Source organism: Equus asinus, chromosome X (genome assembly GCF_041296235.1).
Source record: "Equus asinus isolate D_3611 breed Donkey chromosome X, EquAss-T2T_v2, whole genome shotgun sequence".
Taxonomy (NCBI): Eukaryota; Metazoa; Chordata; class Mammalia; order Perissodactyla; family Equidae; genus Equus; species Equus asinus.
This window is the reverse complement of record NC_091820.1, coordinates 110,471,570-110,490,077: the sequence shown is the minus strand read 5'-3', so window position 1 is coordinate 110,490,077 and position 18,508 is coordinate 110,471,570. Positions and strand designations below refer to the sequence as shown.

At 41.3% G+C, this 18,508-nt stretch overlaps 1 protein-coding gene across 1 annotated transcript in view; it reads left to right on the top strand.

Moving 5' to 3' along the window:
* The window catches only part of KIAA1210 (KIAA1210 ortholog), a 64,605-nt gene that overhangs the window by 20,713 nt on the left and 25,384 nt on the right, over positions 1-18,508 (top strand). The window contains exons 2-5 of the mRNA XM_014838667.3: positions 2,241-2,311; positions 6,576-6,744; positions 12,449-12,575; positions 12,890-13,027. Of these exons, the coding sequence (XP_014694153.3) occupies positions 2,241-2,311; positions 6,576-6,744; positions 12,449-12,575; positions 12,890-13,027 (505 nt within the window). The remainder of the gene's footprint in view (positions 1-2,240; positions 2,312-6,575; positions 6,745-12,448; positions 12,576-12,889; positions 13,028-18,508) is intronic.

Here is an 18,508-nt window from a genome sequence, read left to right as displayed (position 1 = left end):
TCTGAAGCTCAGAGACAGTTTATTTCCCCAGTGTCTAGAAAGCCTCTTGAGTGCAGGGGCAGGCGTGCTGCCATGTTTATTAAGATAGCCCAGGAGCTCACCAGTCATGTGAATTGCTCCTAGCCCAAGGAATTCTCCTCTTCTCCCTCTGGATTTCTGAGGGGGTTCTGAATTTCCCTACCCTTTGACCGTTCCAGATCTCCAGATGGAACTTGTGTGTGTGTGTGTGTGTGTGTGTGGTGATTAGTGAGCATTGTATGGGCCTGAGGTTAAGTCATCTTCAGGCAGAATTGTGATATTGCTCATAGAGCTTAAGTGACTTGAACAAAGTGTCAATACCTTTCGGCCAAAGCCCACCAGTAACATACTTGTCATTGAACAAGTTGGGTTGTACTTATTGCAGCGAGAAGGAACACACACCGAGGGGAACCATAGGACTTCTCAGTGATAGGATCTGAAGCCATCTTGACAACAGGGCCTGTCAGCCCTCGTTGCGGTTTGGAAGCTTTTGCTTTCCAAGGTCTCAGTCACTCTTGCTGGGTGACCTCTCAAGTTGGCCTTAACCTCAGAGCCTATGGTCACCCTTCTCTGCCTCCAGAGTTGTATCAGGGGCTTATGGCTAGAGAGCAGCACAAGATGGGCTTGGAGCCCATCTATAAAATAGCAATGGCAGCTTGACTATATCTGGGAGCAGAGCAGATCTAGGGTGGTGAGGGCACCCCAGAGCCTACTTAACCCCTCTTGATGGTACTTGAGTCAGTCACATCAAGACCCCAGGGGGAGCTATTATGAAGGCAGTCTCTGCATGCCTCTCTACTGCCCTCCTTTGGTGTATGAATGTAACACCCTTTGTCTGGATTAAGGTGCTCATCATATCCCCCTCCCCCTCCCAAACTCCCATTAAAAATGTCAGCATTGATTTATAAAGGTTTGATTGTCAACTGACAGGCTTCCCCAGACCTGTCATCCCTCGCTTTTGCTAGAAGGCTGGATTGAATGGAGATTTATAGTTGACTATCACTTGATTATCGGCACTAATGGAAAAGAGCACAAGGACAGATAACTCCCCCATGACATAGAATCAGAGTCGTGGGAGAATTATCCTTTTGATGATCGTTTTGGTTGTTTCCCATTTTTGGCTATTTAAAACAATGCTGTGATAAACATTCTTGCAGGTCTATTTTTGTGTACAAGTGTGAGTATATCTACAGGGTAAAGTTTTAGAAGTGATGCTACTGGATCAAAAGGTATGTGCATTTTTAGAATTTTGATATTGTGAAATTGCTCTTCAGAGAGCGATTGACACTCCATAATGTATGAGAGTGTCTATTTTGCCCATCCTTGTCAGCAATGGAACATCATCAAAATTAAAAGTTTTTTGACAATCTGATAGGTGAAAATGTTAACTTGCTGTTTTGATTTGCATTTCTTTAGTTCTAAGCGGGCCTGAGCTTTGCTTTATGTGCTTATTAACTATTTCTATTTCTTTTCCTATAAACTGGCTGTTGTATCCTTTGCCCCCTTTTATATCGAGTTGTCTTTTATTGATTTATATGCACTCGTGACAAATTAAGAAAATTGGTCCCTACATCTGTATTTGTTGCAAGTATTGTTTCCTAGTATTTTTTCTGTCAACTCTACTTTTTTTGGCTAAAAGTTTAAATTTTTTATGTATTCAAATATCTCAATCTTTTCCTTTATGGCTTATCAATACAAGTTTGTCTGCCTGGGCGCACCCATGAATAGTAACGGGCCTCCAAATCTAATGGGCCCAACACAAAGCAATAGATCAGGACTTTTACATTTGTCTTTTTTTTTTTGATAACAGCTTTATTGAGATATAATTCACATCCTATACAATTCACCCATTTAAAGTATATAATTCACTGCTTTTTAATATATTCAAAGATTTGTGCACCCATCACCACAATTAATTTTAGAACATTTTCATCACCTCAAAAAGAAACCCTGTACTCTATCTCTCAAAAAAAAAATCCCCTTATCCCTAAGCAAGACACCTTCTGTGTCTACATATTTGCCTATTCTGGACGTGTCATATAGATGGAATCCTTGTCTTTTTTAAGGAAGAATAATTCTCTTTAATGGCAATTCCCTTTGTATATCTTTTCTTGAATAGTTTAAGAATCTAACTGAAGGATAAAGGGTAGGGTAAAATGATTGTGTTATGTCCTGGATATCAAATGATGGTCTGCTTTTTCTTCCTCTGGATTTTCTTTCAGTGCTCTTACCATGGCTGAATCCCTAAGTGAAGTTTCTCGCTGTCTGGAAGTTCTGGAGGCCAGTGATGAGAGTAAGTACCCCAATAAAGTCTTGATAACTAGAACTAGATTTGTTTACTGTGTTTAGCCTCTGGGAAAAAGAGTCGAGTCACAAGAAAAGAAGTTCATGTCAGATTTCTAATAAGAGTAGATTCAGGCCACGTTTACTTTTCAGTCTTCTACCTCTTCTCTTTCATCTCCAACTCGGACAGACAAGAGGTTTGTCTGAGGCCCTGCAGTCTTCTTTGGGGATGGTTACCACGTTCTGCTTACTAAGGCAGGGGGAGTATTTCTGCTTAATCAGAAAAAAATCAGAGCAGGCCATAATCTGAGAGATTCAACTAGGGTTTTACCGGAGAGAGCAATTCAGGTTTAACTAACAGGTAGATACATTTGTAATTCGATGAGTAAAGAGAGGAGAGAAACAAAAGTCCACCACAGGCTTCTGTTACGTAGCATTCAATGGACAAAAATTCTCTTTTTGCAAAACTTACTCAGGTGTGTATTCATTGCCTAAATTGTAGTGCCACCTATGAGTGATAGGTGACCGTGAGTGGGATAATAGAAAGGGAGGCAAAAGTCACTAAATAATGATAAGCTTTATTGACACCGAAAAACAAAAAAACAACCAACAAATGAAAAACAGAAACAAAGGAATCTTAAGACATAAAATGAGACCTTGAATTGAAAGACAACTGAATTGAACAGTTCACTGGGTTGTTCTTCAAGTTGTGCTGAGTTTCCTCTGCAGTGTATGGTGCAGAAAGCTTGCTCCGGAAGGACAGACAGAGGGGAACCTTCTTGTGGTTTCTCAGAGGCCTGACTTCACGGATGATGTGGGGTGGGGAATGCTGAGCCTGGTGCATGGATCCTTGAGGGCAACCCCAGGTCAACGAGCAGCCAATCCACACTGTGTGGTGGTTGCTATCTCTTGCTGCCCCCCCAGCCCAGCTCTCCACCAACAAAGCTATACCACCACCATACTCAGAGCTCCCGCACAGGAAGGAATGGAAACACCCGTAGTTGAAAGAGGCACACATTCCTCAAGGTATTTTGAATCCTCATGGGAAAATAAGTTGTTGTTTCTCCACAGAAAAAATGGAAAATTGGGGGGAAGTTGGAATATATGCCTACTTAATTTTTAGCACCTGTTACAGTGCTAAAGTCACTCACTAGTCATTTTGTTAATTTCGAACATAAAAATGTGTTAATGAATAATTTTGTTTGCTCATACATCCTTATGTTTGGTACAGTCAGTTTTACAGCCTGAAAAGTTTATTAGACGTGTTTTTATTCAGTTATTGTTTCCAAACACTCAGAGCATAAAGTTGTTCCCCTTTCAGAAGGCCAGAAGGAGAGCCACCTGTCAAGAATCAATAAATCTTATTCCTTCTGTTTGAAGAACAGCATGCTCCTTCCTGTTTGTGAGAGGACACTGCCCACTGTCATGTTGGTAGCTTGAAATGGCCGGGGTGGGAGTATTTATACCACAGAAATAGGCAAATACTACAAATAAGGGCGTTTTCCCCAGAGATCCAATGATAAACATTTTCCAGCAAAAAATGGATTATAGTAATTAGTATAGTATAGTCATCAGGATTTTCCATAAAAATCTCATTATTTCATAGATTTTAGAAATCATTTGAGGGTGGGGGGATTGAGAGAGGAGCCCAGAGAGCAAAATATGGATTATTTTAGAGTCAGCCTACTCTGTACTGTAGACTTTTCAGCACTTTCACGGTGACCCATCACAGTAGTTCTATGCGGTCAAACATCATTTTAAATATTTTATTATCATAAAAATTAGTTTAATTTTTTCTGAAAAAAATTAAAGAAGGGAACTTGGGAAAATAGATGTTTCCTGTTGTATCTTCATGTTTTATTCTTTTTACCTCTAGGTAGAATTGACAAGTTTGTCTCAACCGTGACCCTACATAGGTACATCCTAGTAGATGAGAAATGGCCCAAGTCATTTAAAACTGAAATTACTCAAATGGTGATTATCAAGCACACAGTCCTACTGTTTTCTTTCATTGCCCTACCCCATGCTGCTTCCTGCTTCTAATCATGTATATTTTAGAGTTCACTATTGAGTTATACATATGGAGCTGCTTCTCCTTATCTATAGATAGATAAATTTAGATACATAGAATTGATAGATCAATTCTACAGATAGAATTGAATCTGGTCTTAATAAACAAGTAATTATTGATTCCTTAGTACTAGTTCACATTTATTAGCTCTTGCTACATGCCAGATTCTATGCTAAGCTCTTTACCTACATTATTTACAACTTACATCAACCCCAATAAGCGTCAGTGTTTAAATTATAGGATGCTTAAGGATGACTCTGCTGAGTGATCTCAATTTAAGGGAATTGACAAGCTGTGTTGTCATTGTGCACCCCTCAATGGACTCAGTTGTCCCTCGAGTGTTACTGCATGCCTTGCACTGTGCTAGTTGCTAAAGGGGCTGCTAAAGAGGAGCTGCCTACAGCCTTGATGGAGGAACAGTAGCTAAGACATAGAACTGTATCTTATTCCTTTCTCATTGATACCCCAAACATAGTAAGTGCTTGATCTTAATAAATATTTATTGAATAGATGAATGAATGAATGCACAGACTAGCAATCAGTTGTAAAACTTGTGGTGCCAACAGTCAAGTTTTAGGTATGCAGAGAGAAGTGTGAATTGTAGTGATTGGTGGGGAACTGGCCTTAAGGCAGGCCTTGAAGTTTAGAAAGCTTTCTAATAGGCAGGCCCAGGGGGAATCAGTACACAAATGGGTCACAGCATTTCAGAGCTAGAGGGACCCTAGTTCAGCATTTCTCAGATTGTGTTTTGCTTAGGTGCAAATGGGAGACAGTATTGTTGCCTAATTTCTTGCAGCTTCACCGTACACATAAGCATGTTGAAGTTTCAGAAAAGTCTTGTTGGAAAGCAGACCCCTAAACTTTGTGTAATGCAATTAATTGGACTGCAGGTCCTTTTTTCAGGCAACAGGCCTTTGAGTATCTCTCTGAACACACGTTAGGGGATGCTGATTAGTGTCACCTTATTTTCCTGCTGAATCTCAGAGAGGCTGAGTGACTTACCCAAGGTCACAGAGCTAATTGACAGCAAGGATTCCAGAGTTTTCCAGTTCTTGGGTGGTGCTTTCCGTTACACCACCAAGCCTTTCCAATGGCAGCCCCACTGGCAACTCCCTTGGCGGGGTTCGTCACTGCCAGCGGCCTTCCGGAGACCAGACTGTTGGGGATTGGAATGAGACGCCTGAGTTGGTAAATTACTGCATGTGAAAGCAATAGAGCTAATTCCTCCCCTCTGAAGAATGCAGCACAAACTCCCCTCCCCTTTCGCTTTTTCTTCTGAGCCCTGATAAGGATGTGTGTGCTTACTAGGAAACTAAAGAAAGCCCAAACAGCCTGAGGAGCCTTGAAAGCTCACATTCCTCGTTGCTGCCCTGGTAGTTATTATAGATAGAGAAAACTTTAAATTATCTGCATGTGCAGAGGGCAGCAGCCCTGTAGATAATCCAAACCAATCGGCAATAATTGAAGAACACACACAATGCACATAATATACATGCACACACCTGCACGCTTGTATGCACCCCTTGCAAAACCCTTTGGTGTCCAATTTTCTCATGCCTTTTGCACAAGCAGCTTCTTTGCCCAGCAGCCCTTTCTTTTTTCTGATTCCCAGCCCTCTCCTTTTCTCATAAATTCCTTTCCCAAGGAAGTCTTCCCTGACTGCACCAACCGATCGCACTCACTCCTAGGGTCTGCATCCTTTCAGCACACAGGCTGGGCAGTAGCAACTCCCACATGGATTTCCAAGGGTCCTGAAGTGTTTTTCACATGTGGAAGCTTGGCTCCCCAACTGGATTGCAATGCCTTCAGCCATCAGGGTGTTGTCAGGGGGGTACCAAGTGCTTACGTTGGCTAAATAACTGCGGCGCATGAATGAACTTCTTAGGGCCAAGAAAGAGGTGTGTGCTAATAGTTGAAATTAAGAAACAAGTAAATACCTGGTGGGTTGGGTCTGAATAAGAGGCTGCCCAAAGACCACAAGCTGTGGTCCAGGCTTCTGCTTTCACTAGAAACTTAGACACTTTGTTACTGAGTTATTAAGAAGAGAACAAACAAAATGAATGGTTCTCTGGGCACTGGGGGCCAGGCTGAGATCTTCAGGGCACCTGGGATCACAGTCCTCGTTCATCACAAAGGCCCTGTTTCCTCTTCTGTCTTCTCTTCCTCCATCACACTCTGCCTCACTTTCATTTCTAACTTCCAGGAAAGAAGAAATCCAAATTTAAAGTCTTCAAGAGCTTTTTTGTCAAGAAAAAGAAAAAAGAGCCTAGAAGTGCCCAGGGAGGGAAGAGGCTGAAACCAAGCTTGTCCAGCAGCAATATTGAGGTCTGTTCTCTGAAGCCAGTTCAGGAAAGCCGAGAAACTGAGCCCAGGTAAGCTCAGGTGGGGTGGAGGCAGGTGAGGACAGGACAGGAGGTGGAGAGCTGGATCCAGGTCCCCCCTTGGCAGCCAAATCACCGCTGGGCTTTTGGTCCCAGGAACTCTTGGGCTCCCTGCCTGTGGGGGCTGGGTCTGCAGCCATGTCCCAGGGGGCCTTTCTCTGTGCTCATATGTATGCTTATTGTCTGGGCTGCACAAGTCAGTGGGTTGGAGCATGGCACATGCACAGCTCATTCCCCAAGAGCACTGGGTGAGAGGGTGCAGGTAGATAAGGGAACCCCTTCCCTGTTACAGTGACAATAGCTGGAGACGTGGGGCAGACCCCTAGTAAGGAGCTGGAGGCCTCTATTTCTTAAGGTAAGGATAGCCTACCTCGTTCAGGAAGCTTGGTCTGGTTTGCTTGCCTGGCCCTCAGACTGCAGATCTGTGATGACTAGGCAAGGGGAGCTAGAGCTTGTAATGTGTAATTGAAATCCCATCACTGTGATAATGTAAAAACAAACAGCAAGCAAAGAACGCAAATCCATTTCTCCCTCCATCCCAGGAGACTGGGAGAAACGCTGCAACTGGTCACCGAAGGTGTGGGGAAGACTGTTTCTCAGCCACCACTGCCACCCTTATTCACATTTTCATCTGTGTTGGCCCAACTTCCACACCCTATTGTGGAAAATCTGAACACCCGCTAACCCCAGCTGTTCCTGGATCAATCAGATCCCCCTCTACGGGTTTCCACTTGGGCCTGTTCTCGGGTCTTCAACTCCAGACTTCTCTGGACTCCCCACAGAGCTCGCCTGTGCTGCTGCCCATTGCCTCAAGGCTTGGCTTGGTGGTAAGGGACAGTTAGCGAACACATTCTACTGCCCCTAACAGTTATCACGGAGGGCTCCTTCAGAAGGACCTTAATGAGTGCACCGAATGTGAGGAACTTCTGACAACTTTGCTAGTGGAGGAGATGGTTTTGGACAGACGGGCTTGTTTCATACCTCACAAATCATACCATTAGAGACCATTGCATTATAGCTCTAAGTAAGACTAAGACTGGCCCTGCCAAAAGCCCAAAGGTGGGGTCGGGGAGGGGCGTTTGGGTTTACTCTGCGTTGTCTCTACCAATTGGCAAGGGCTGTCTCTACTGAAGTCCTACATTTCCCCTTCTGACTTGTCCCTCCCCCTCCAGAATGGTCCATGTAGTCTGACACTTTCTCCATACTAAGAGGGTGTGTGCGCGTGCACCTCTCTGAGAGATGGGGGATGAGGGAGGGAGGGAGGAGGAGAGAGTTCTGTGTCAGTGCATGAACTAGTTCACATACAGGAAAGGGTATTTTTCTAAGGACCCAAGATAGATCTTTTTTGTTTGCAAGGAACATAAATTAATTAAGAGTATAACTTAGGAGGCCTGAAGATCACCCCTGACTCCAGTCTCTTGCTTAATGTGCTAGCGGAGAAACCCTGGAGAATGTCACTCATACTTTTTACTTCTATCGAAGCAATCAATCATAACAAAACTTATAGGCAGCCCTCCCTGGCCTGCACAATAGGACCAGTATCTATTTCCAACACCATATTAAGCTGTATCTGATGGAACAAACAAATCCCATTCCTCCATTTGATTTTTGAATGGGTGCTGATGTAATGTGCTTTATTGCCCTTTATTAAGGCCGAGAGTAAATTTGGGGTTTGGGGTATATTTTCTTCTTTTTGCCTCCAGGGAACAGATCAATAAGCACTAGATATGGTCAGTGGACAAGAGATTGGGTTTCTGACAAACTTGGCCACAGCTGGTGCTAATGTAACCCTTTGATCAGGGAGATCCTGGCACTAGAGAGTCAATCCAACAGCTGCACTCTGGCTCGTGCACTCAGGGCCTAAGATTTCCTTGTGGTTTTTCTGCACAAAGCAGGGGAGACACGGTAGTCACTGATGTTACGCTGGTCCCAAGACTGATTTGAGCCAGCAGGACATAGAGACACAGTGAATGAAAGTGTATCTGTGTGCATAATGAGCGAATGTGTGTATTTAGAGATGTCTGGAAATGCTGCCCTCTCAATGTTGCATCGGTCATACATGCCCATTAAGTGTTTGTTTAGAGTCACGTTAATTTTCTGCTGGACTGCTATGTTAATAAAGCAGAGCATGTTGCCTTTAGCACCAAGGCCACCTGGGTAGCAGCGTTTTCTAGGAAAAAGGTGGGTAGGAGTTTAATACAAAGTGGCAGACGCCTGCTTCCTCTCCTCTCTTGCTGGCTCACAAGCCACCTTAGTGTGGGTGCCATTTTAATCCCCATGACACCCGATTGTCCTTGGAGTGTGTCACGATCAAGTATACCCGTGTGCATTTCCTGCAGCCGGACAGGCTCACGATAACAGGTGGCTGCTAGCCCTACAGTGCCCAAGTGGCCACTCTACTTACTCCTTAAAGATTGTTTTTTAAAGTGCCAGCCTACATGTATTGTTTGGTAATAAAGGTAATAAATGCAAAAAAAAAAGTATTTGAAATTTTAAAAAATTATTTTATCTAATTTTAAAATATTGTCATCCCTCCATAAAAGAAACCCTGTAACCATTAGCAGTCAATCCCCATTCTACCCTACCCCCACCCCAGCCCTAGGTGACCACTTATCTACTTCCTGCCTTTATAAATTTGCTTATTCTGGATATCATATAAACAGAATGATACAATATGTGGACTTTTGGGACTGGCTTGTTTCCCTTAGCATGTTTTCAAGGGTCATCCATGTTGTAGCATGAATCATTACTTTATTCCTTTATACTACTGAATAGTATTCCATTGAATGGATATGCCACATTTTATCTATTCATCAGTTGACAAATATTTGGGTTGTTTCCACCTTTTGGCTATTAAGTACAATGCTGCTATGAATATTTGTGTAGAAGTTTTTGGGAGGATATATGTTTTTATTTCTCTTGACTATATATCTAAGAGTAGAATTGCAAGTCATATGGTAATTTAATGTTTAATTTTTTGAGGAAATACCAGACTGTTTTCCAAAGTGGCTGCACCATTTTGCATTCCCACTAGCAGTGTATGGGGGTGCCAATTTCTCACATCCTTGCCAACACTTGTTATTATCTGAATTTTTGTTTCTAGCCATTCTAGTGGGTATGAAGTGGTATCTCATTATGATTTGGATTTGTATTTCCCTGCTGACTAATGATGTTGAGCATCTTTTCATGTGTTTCTTGGTCATTTGTATATCTTCTTTGGAGAAATGTCTATTGAGATCCTTTGCCCATTTTTTAATTGAGTTATTTATCTTTTTATTATTGAATTGTATGTGTTTCTTATGTATTCTGGATAGAAGTCCCCTTATCAGATGTAAAATTTGCAAATATTTTCTCCCATTATGTGGGTTGTTTTTTCACTTCTTGCTAGTATCCTTTTATACACAAAAGTTTTTAATTTTGATGAAATCTGTTTATCTCTTTTGTTGCTTAAGCTTTTGGTGTCATATCTAAGAATTCATTGCCAAATCAAGGTCATGAAGATATACCCCTATGTTTTCTTCTAAGAGTTTAAGCTGTTAAATTTAGGTCTTTGGTCCATTTTGAGTTAGTTTTTATATGTGGTGTGAGATGAGTCCAACTTCATTCTTTTGCATGTGACTGTCCAGTTGTCCCAGCATCATTTGTTGAAAAATCTATTCTTTCCCCATTGAATGGTCTTGGCACCCTTGTTGCAAATCAATTAACCATAGGTGGATGGATTTATTTCTGGATTCTCAGTTTTATTCCATTGATCTATATGTCTATCCTTATGCCAGTACTACTCTGTCTTGATTACTGTAGCTTTGTAGTAAGTTTTGAAATTGGCAAATGTGAGTCCACCAACTTTGTTCTTTTTCAAGGTTGTTTTGGATATTTGTGGTACCTTACATTTCACTATGAATTTTAAGATCAGTTTGTCCATTTCTGCAAAAAAAATTTTGTTAAGGCAGCTGGAATTTCAATAGAGATTACGTTAAATCTCTAGATCAATTTGTGGAGTACTGCCATCTCGACAAGATTATTCTTCCAAGCCATCAACGCAGGTTGTCCTTCCATTTATTTAGGTCTTCTTTAATTTCTTTCATCAGTGTTTTGTAGTTTTCAGAGTATAAGTTTTACATGCCTTTTGTTAAATTTTTTCCTAAGTTGTTTACTCTTTTTGATGCTATTGTAGATGGAAGTGTTTTCTTAATTTCATTCTTGGATTGTTCGTTGCAAGTATATAGAAATACAATCAATTTTTGTATGTTGATCTTGTCTCCTGCAACCTTGCTGAACTTGCTTATTAGTTCTAGTAGTTTTTAATAGATTCCCTAGGAGTTTTATACACAAGATCAAGTCATCTGTGATAATTTCACTTCTTCCTGTCCAATATGGATGCCTTTTATTTCATTTTCTTACCTAATTTCCCTGGTTAGAACCCCCAGTACAATGTTGAATAGAAGTGATAAGAGCAGACATCCTTGTCTTGTTCCTGATCTGAGAGAGAAAGCATCCAGTCCCACTCTTTCATCATTAAGTATGCTATTAGCTGTGGCTTTCTCACGGATGTCCTCTGTCAAGGTTGAATGTATCTAACATGAAAGGGGGTTGAATTTTACAGATACTTTTTCTGCATCTATTGAAATGACCATGTGGTTTTGTTTTTACTTTATTGATATGGTGTATTACACTAATTGGTTTTCATATATTAAAGTAACCTTGTGTACCTTGCAAATCCTACTTGGTCATAGTGTATAATTGACTTTATATGTTGCCGGCTTCAGATTGCTAGTATTTTATTGAGGATTTTTGCATCTATATTCATAAGAGATATTGGTCTGTAGTTTTCTTTTCTTCTGATATCTTTGGTTGACATTTTTAAAAGGTAAAATATATTCCTCCATCCTGAAAGGAGTCTTTTGTGCCTTTAGCCTTTCATTTGTTTCTAACTTTCCCCTGATTTGTTTTAACGCATAATTGGCATCAACCTGGCTCCATTCCCAATCAGAAGGTATTTCTATCTAGAATTAGCAAGCTAAGGGGTAGGGGTTTGAAAATAGGACAGATGTGTTGCAGAATTCTTGTGTGAAAGAGGAAAAGACCTGGGGAATAAAAGTCTCCAGCATCTGGGCAGATATTTGGTATTTAAAAACAAATCAAAATAATAACACTAGAGAGAAATTTCGATGTGAAAGATGTTTTATAACTCTCACCTTAATAATAGCAAGACTCATGGTGTTCCCTCCCATTATGCAGGGTTACTACTATTGAATAGTACATTTTAAATGGGTGAATTGTATGGTATGTAAACCATATCTCAATAAAACTATTAAATAAAAAAGATATGTGTTGATCATTTAAAAAATCAAAATTATACAGAAGTACATAAAGTAGACAATGAAAATCCCTCTCGTGTCCCTAGGACCATTCCTCAGAGGGAACAAACGCTAACAACTTGGTGGATATCCTTCTAGACTTTTTTCTGTGAACATAAATTATATATGTATGCAATATATACATATATATTAAATGGAACCATACTACTCTTTATTTTTTTCACTTAATATCTCATGGACAACTTTCTATGTCAGCACAAATGCATCCTCGCCCTCCTTCTGAGGTGTCTATGGTAGGCCATATTCTGGATATACATGTGTCTTTGGTTCCTATGGCCCTTGGACTGCTTTTAAGAGACCTTTTCCTTCCTGTCCAGGCCCAAGAGAGGCATGGGGATCAAAGCCCTCTCCCATGACAGCATCTTCATATTGCAGCCTGAGCCTGAAAGATCAGCAAGCAAATTATACCCCTCTCCAGAGCCCCAGAGAGGCAGACCTCTGCAGGTAAGTGTGAACTCGAGCGTCAGCGCCTAACTGGACTATTTCTCTTTCATTCCCTACTTCTACCTTGCCAAAAAATGAGGAGGGAAGAATTTGACCTGCTTCTCAGTTGATTCTACCCCACAGGGCTGTTGTAAACATTGAATGAGAGAATGTAAAAGAGTATGATGTGCTTACCTGGTCCCCTGCGCAGTGTTGGCCGGTATGACCTGAGTCACTTCTCTTGACCCACCCCAAGAATGTTTTAAGTACTATGATGGTGACATTCCGCTGTTAATGTGCAGGCCTTCTAACCATGGTTTTTCTTTCTTCTACAGAGATCTCACGTTTCCAGAACTCTGCCTAGAACTGGGACTGGTAGTGTGCGTGGAGCTGTTTCTAGAGCTGTGTTTGGAGTTATGCCCCAATATGTGCCCAGAAGTGGAATCTGGGTTGAAGGCTCCAAGTTTACTGAGGTAATAGAGTGAAATCGTTCAAAGTATAGCAGCTGAGTCAGTCAGACTGACCTATGCTTGAATTCTCGCTCTGCTACTTACTGGCTTTGTGACCTTGGGCTAATTGCTTAACCTCTCTGAGCTTTTGTTTCCTCATCTACAATGGGTATAATATTAATATATACCTCAAAGGGTTGCTTGTGAGATTGAATAAAGACTCAGAGAGGTTAAAGAAATTGCTCAAGCTCACTCAGGTAGTAAGTGGTAGGCCTGGAAATCTTACTCAGATGTGCTGACCTCAAAACCCCTGATTTTTCCATTATTCCAGCTCCAAGATGTTCATCGTCTTTGTACCTGCCTCAACAGGGAGAAGGATACACCTGTAGTCTCCGTAAAATGCAGCATGTACATAGGGCAGTGTCTTACCTCCAGCTAATCATAACCATTGCTCGGTCAGACTTTTCTGGAGCTCTGATCTAGAAATGCTCCAGGACGAGCTGGAGATATTGCCAGGGAGTAACCCTTAGCACCTACCTTCCTCCTTCTCTCAGCTGTGGGTGGGATTATACCCAAAGATCTCTGTGTAACTGGAAAGGCCACCCAGGAGGAGACCCTTCTCCACTGGAGAGCTGATTGTTTGGAATTTGGCAAAAGGTGACTAGGGTTTATTTCTGACATGTCTGCTGAAGATCCCATATCTCTCGCTATGGTTTCTGTACCGTATATGGACGTTCTCCTGAGTACATTAGCCATGAAGGGTGGAGAAGCCAACACTGAGCTGGTCTCCAGTGGCGCTGATCTTATGGTTGTAAAGCAGCCCCGCGGTCAGCGGACTGTTGCCCTCTTGCACTACAGCAGGGGAGGCACTTCCGTGAACTTTCCAGTCTTCAGTTTTAAACATCAACACCAGCTTTCGCTTGTCTCCACAGCTACACTCCCTTGCCACCCAGCGGCAAAACTCTAGGTATACGTGACTGAGCGCCACAGGGTTACTTCTCATATTTAGAAAGGGGAAACCTGTTTCCTGGACTCCTCCCTCTCTCCCTCCTCCCTTAGTCCCAGCAACAGAGAGACTCTTATAGCACAGATATTCCATTTTTTTTAAAAAAAAGATGATTTTTTGGTGAAAATTAAAGGGAAAGATTCCAGGGCCATTTCCTCTCACAGTGAAGGGGGTGGGGAAAGCCACAATAGCCCAAAGGCAAGTTTTCTTAAATGTCTTGTTTGGGCCTACACCTCACACCTTTGGTGTGCTCCCCTAGTCTCTCCCCTGGGAAACAGGCCTGAAGACAGCATAGGGTATTCCCAGAACCTGAGTCATCAACAACCAGATTGACCTTTGCCTGGGAAATTTCCCTTAAGTGCCACGGTAACAATCCTAAATGACAGGGTAGTTGATAGCAATAAGTCAAGGGTCCTGACACCCAGTGCTGCATTGAAGCTGGGGCAAGAATGGAATTGGCCAGTGGCTGGGTCCCTTGAAGGAGCACGATTCTTTTTTTTTTTAATTTTTATTGAGATTATGATAGTTTACAACCTTGTGAAATTTCAGATGTACATTATTGTTTGTCAGTCATGTTGCAGGTATACCACTTCACCCTTTGTGCCCACCCCCCATCCCCGCTTTCCCCTGGTAACCACTAATCTGTTCTCTTTGTCTACATGTTTAACTTACACATATGAGTGGAGTCATACAGAGATTGTCTTTCTCTATCTGGCTTATTTCACTTAACATAATACCCTCAAGGTCCATCCATGTTGTTGTGAATGGGACGAATTTGTTCCTTTTTATGGCTGAGTAGTATTCCATTGTATATATATACATATCTTCTTTATCCAATCATCAGTTGATGAGCGCTTAGGTTCCTTCCACGTCTTAGCTATTGTGAATAATGCTGCAATGAACATAGGGGTGCATGGGACTTTTGGGATTGCTGATTTCAAGTTCTTAGGATAGATACCCAGTAGTGGGATGGCTGGGTCATATGGTAGTTCTATTTTCAATTTTTTGAGACACCTCCGTACTGTTTTCCATAGTGGCTATACAGTTTGCATTCCCACCAGCAGTGGATGAGGGTTCCTTTTTCTCCACAACCTCTCCAACATTTGTTACTTTTTGTTTTGGTTATTTTTGCCATTCTAATGGGTGTAAGGTGATATCTTAGTGTAGTTTTGTTTTTTGTGTGTTTTTTTTAAAGATTTTATTTTTCCTTTTTCTCTCAAAGCCCCCGGTACATAGTTGTGTATTTTTAGTTGTGGGTTCTTCCAGTTGTGCTATGTGGGACGCCACCTCAGCATGGCCTGATGAGTGGTGCCATGTCCCTGCCCAGGATCCGAACCAGCGAAACCATGGGCTGCCAAAGCGGAGCGCGCGAACTTAACCACTTGGCTATGAGGCCGGCCTCCTCTTTCTGATTCCTTAAGGTGAAGTGTTAGGTTATTGATTTGAGATCTTTCTTCTTTGTTAACATAGGCATGTACAGCTATAAATTTTTGAGGACTGCATTTGCTGTATCACATAATCTTTGTTACGTTGTGTTTTAGTTTTCATTCACATCAAAGTATTTTCTAACTTTCATGTGATTTCTTTTTTGATCCATTGGTTCCTTAAGGGTGTGTTGTTTAATTTCTACCTATTTGTGAGTTTTCCAATTTTCCTTTTGCTACTGGTTTCTAGTTTCATTCCGTTGTGGTTAGAGAAGATACTTTGTATGATTTCAGTCTTTTTAAATTTATTAAGACTTATTTCGTGGCCTAACATATGGTCTATCCAGGAGAATGCTCCAGATGTACTTCAGTAGCATATGTATTATGTACTTGTTGGATGGAATGTTCTGTATATATATGTTAGGTTTACTTTGTTTATAGTATTATTTCAAGTCCCCTATTTCCTTATTAATCTTCTGTATAGTTGCTTGTTCATTATTAAAACTGGGATGCTGAAGTCTCTAACTATTATTGTAGAACTGTCTATTTCTCCCTTCGATTCTGTCAATTTTTGCTTCATGTATTTAGGGTTGGGTCTGTTGTTTGGTGTGTATGTGTTTATGATTGTTCTATCTTCCTGCTGGATTGACTCTTTTATCAATGTGTAATGTCCATCTTTGTCTCCTAGAAAAATTTTGACTTAACATCTATTTTGTTTGCTGTTAGTATAGCCACCTCAGCTCTCTTTCATCTACTATTTGCTTGGAATATCTTTTATCATCCTTTCACTTTCAACCTATTTGTGTCTTTGGATATAAAGTGAGTCTCTTGTAGACAGCATATAAATGGCTCATGTTTTTTAAATCAATCTTGCCAGTTCCTACCTTTTGATTGGAGAGTTTACTTCATTTACACTCATAGTAATTGCTAATAAGGAAGGACTTACTTCTGCCATTCTGCTCTTTTTTCCCCTATGTATCTTATATCGTTTTTGTTCCTCAGTTCTTCCATTACTACCTTCCTTTGGATTTAATTGACTTTTTTTTTAGTGTACTGTTTTCATTTCCTTCTCATTTCCTTCTCTCTATATTTTAAAACTATTTTCTCAGTGGTTATCTTGGGGATTACAATTAAGAAAATTAGTTAACATTTTAAGACATGTAGTTTTGTCTTTCTATTAATTTGAATAGGCTATGTATTTTATAGGTTAATTAATAGAGTTAAATTATAGTCAACATTTCCAAGCATCAGTTTAAATATTTGTCGTGTTTGAATATAATAAACTCTCTATTAGTAAATTCAAGAGTTGAGTCAGGTTGCTGTAGGTTAAATAGCGGGCTGGCAGGCAGAAAGTCTAGTCTTTGGTGGTACAGTCAAACCCCTACCACCCCCAAGGATGAGATTTCCCTAGATATTTCTGCCATGCTTCCTGGTTTGTTAGTTCATTGTGCTGAACACATGAGGGGCAGGTGGCAGCAACAGCAGCAATAGCAGCAGCAGCATCCCGAGAAGCAACTGTAATCACCATCCCAACCAGATGTGCTGGCCTGGATGCTTCTCTGAGCTTCTCATAAATTATGACCCCCAACTCTTATATCCCCAAAGGCCTTACCACAAACCCAGCTCCTACTGCCTTCTCACTGAGCATCAACTAGGGAGCTAGGCAGAAGACTAAATTGTCTAAATAGAGAAGTCAGCAGACACACAGATCAATGGAACAGAATTGTGAGCCCAGAAATAAACCCACACATCTATAGGCAGCTAATTTTTGACAAAGGCTCCAAGAACATACAATGGAGAAAGGAAAGTCTCTTCAATAAATGGTGTTGGGAAAACGAGACAGCCATATGCAAAAGAATGAAAGTAGACTATTATCTTACGCCATACACAAAAATTAATTCAAAATGGATTAAAGACTTGAATGTAAGACCTGCAACCATAAAACTCCTAGAAGAAAACGTGGACAGTATGGTCTTCAACATTGGTCTTAGCAGTATCTTTTTAAATACCATGTCTCCCCAGGCAAGGGAAACAAAAGAAAAAATAAACAAATGAGACTACATCAAACTAAAAAGCTTCTGCAAGGCAAAGGAAATCATCAGCAAAACGAAACGGAAAGACAACCTAACGATTGGGAGAAGATATTTGCAAGTCATATATCTGATAAAGGGGTCAATAAAAGATGACTAAATCTTTACCCCTTCAGAGGAGTCTTTCCAAGTTTGCTGTTTTATTCTTTCTTCTCTGAGCTGCTACCTCCTACTGGTGGCAGGGGGAAACACATGTTATCCCAGGAAATCTTTTACCCTAGGCTTATTTTCTCCTCTAAATCCCCTGGGACAGAATAGGAAGGCCTGTCTTAAACCCTTGTCGTCTCAGCCTATTTCTTCCACATTTCCTCGGGTGAAGAGTTAGGTGCCTTGTCCCTTTCAGTTCTAGTTACCAAAGCTTGCTGTTTCTTCCCTGAGTGATCTTCCTCTTTGGGTCTCACAGCCCTCTGACCCGGTTCAGTGGCTTCTATTCTTTGAGTATAGGAGAGATGGGCAGTGAGGATGAACAGGTATCTCTGTGTAGCTTATATGACATACTGAGCCACTGTCACTCTCTGCTTGACCTCAGCTTTTGCCACACAGAGACACAAGCCCAAGGCTCCCATCACAGGGAGTCTGACTTAGTGGGACCTGACTAATCCACGCCCCCCACATACCCTCACCATCTCTAGCCCACCCTTTGACCAGGGGAACCTCCTACTTAGCACTTCCCTGACGCCTGCCACCTTCTCAACCCAGCTCATCTTCATCTGTATTCCCTAATGAGTCTGTAGAATATTTTTCTTCAATACTGCTTTTCATGGTGAAAAGTAATTGTGTGGAAAAGAAGTCATGCATATACAGCTCATCAGTTTTTACTCTTGAGAGAGGGGTCTATCAGCTATTTGGTGCCTAAAGTTTGAACTGATTAAACACTTGGGCTTTAGTTCCATTGCAGGATAGATGTTGCTATTTAACATCATGGGGGTTAAGTAGCTGCCAGTTATTCCATTGTATTGGCCAATGGAGAGTTAATTTAGATTAC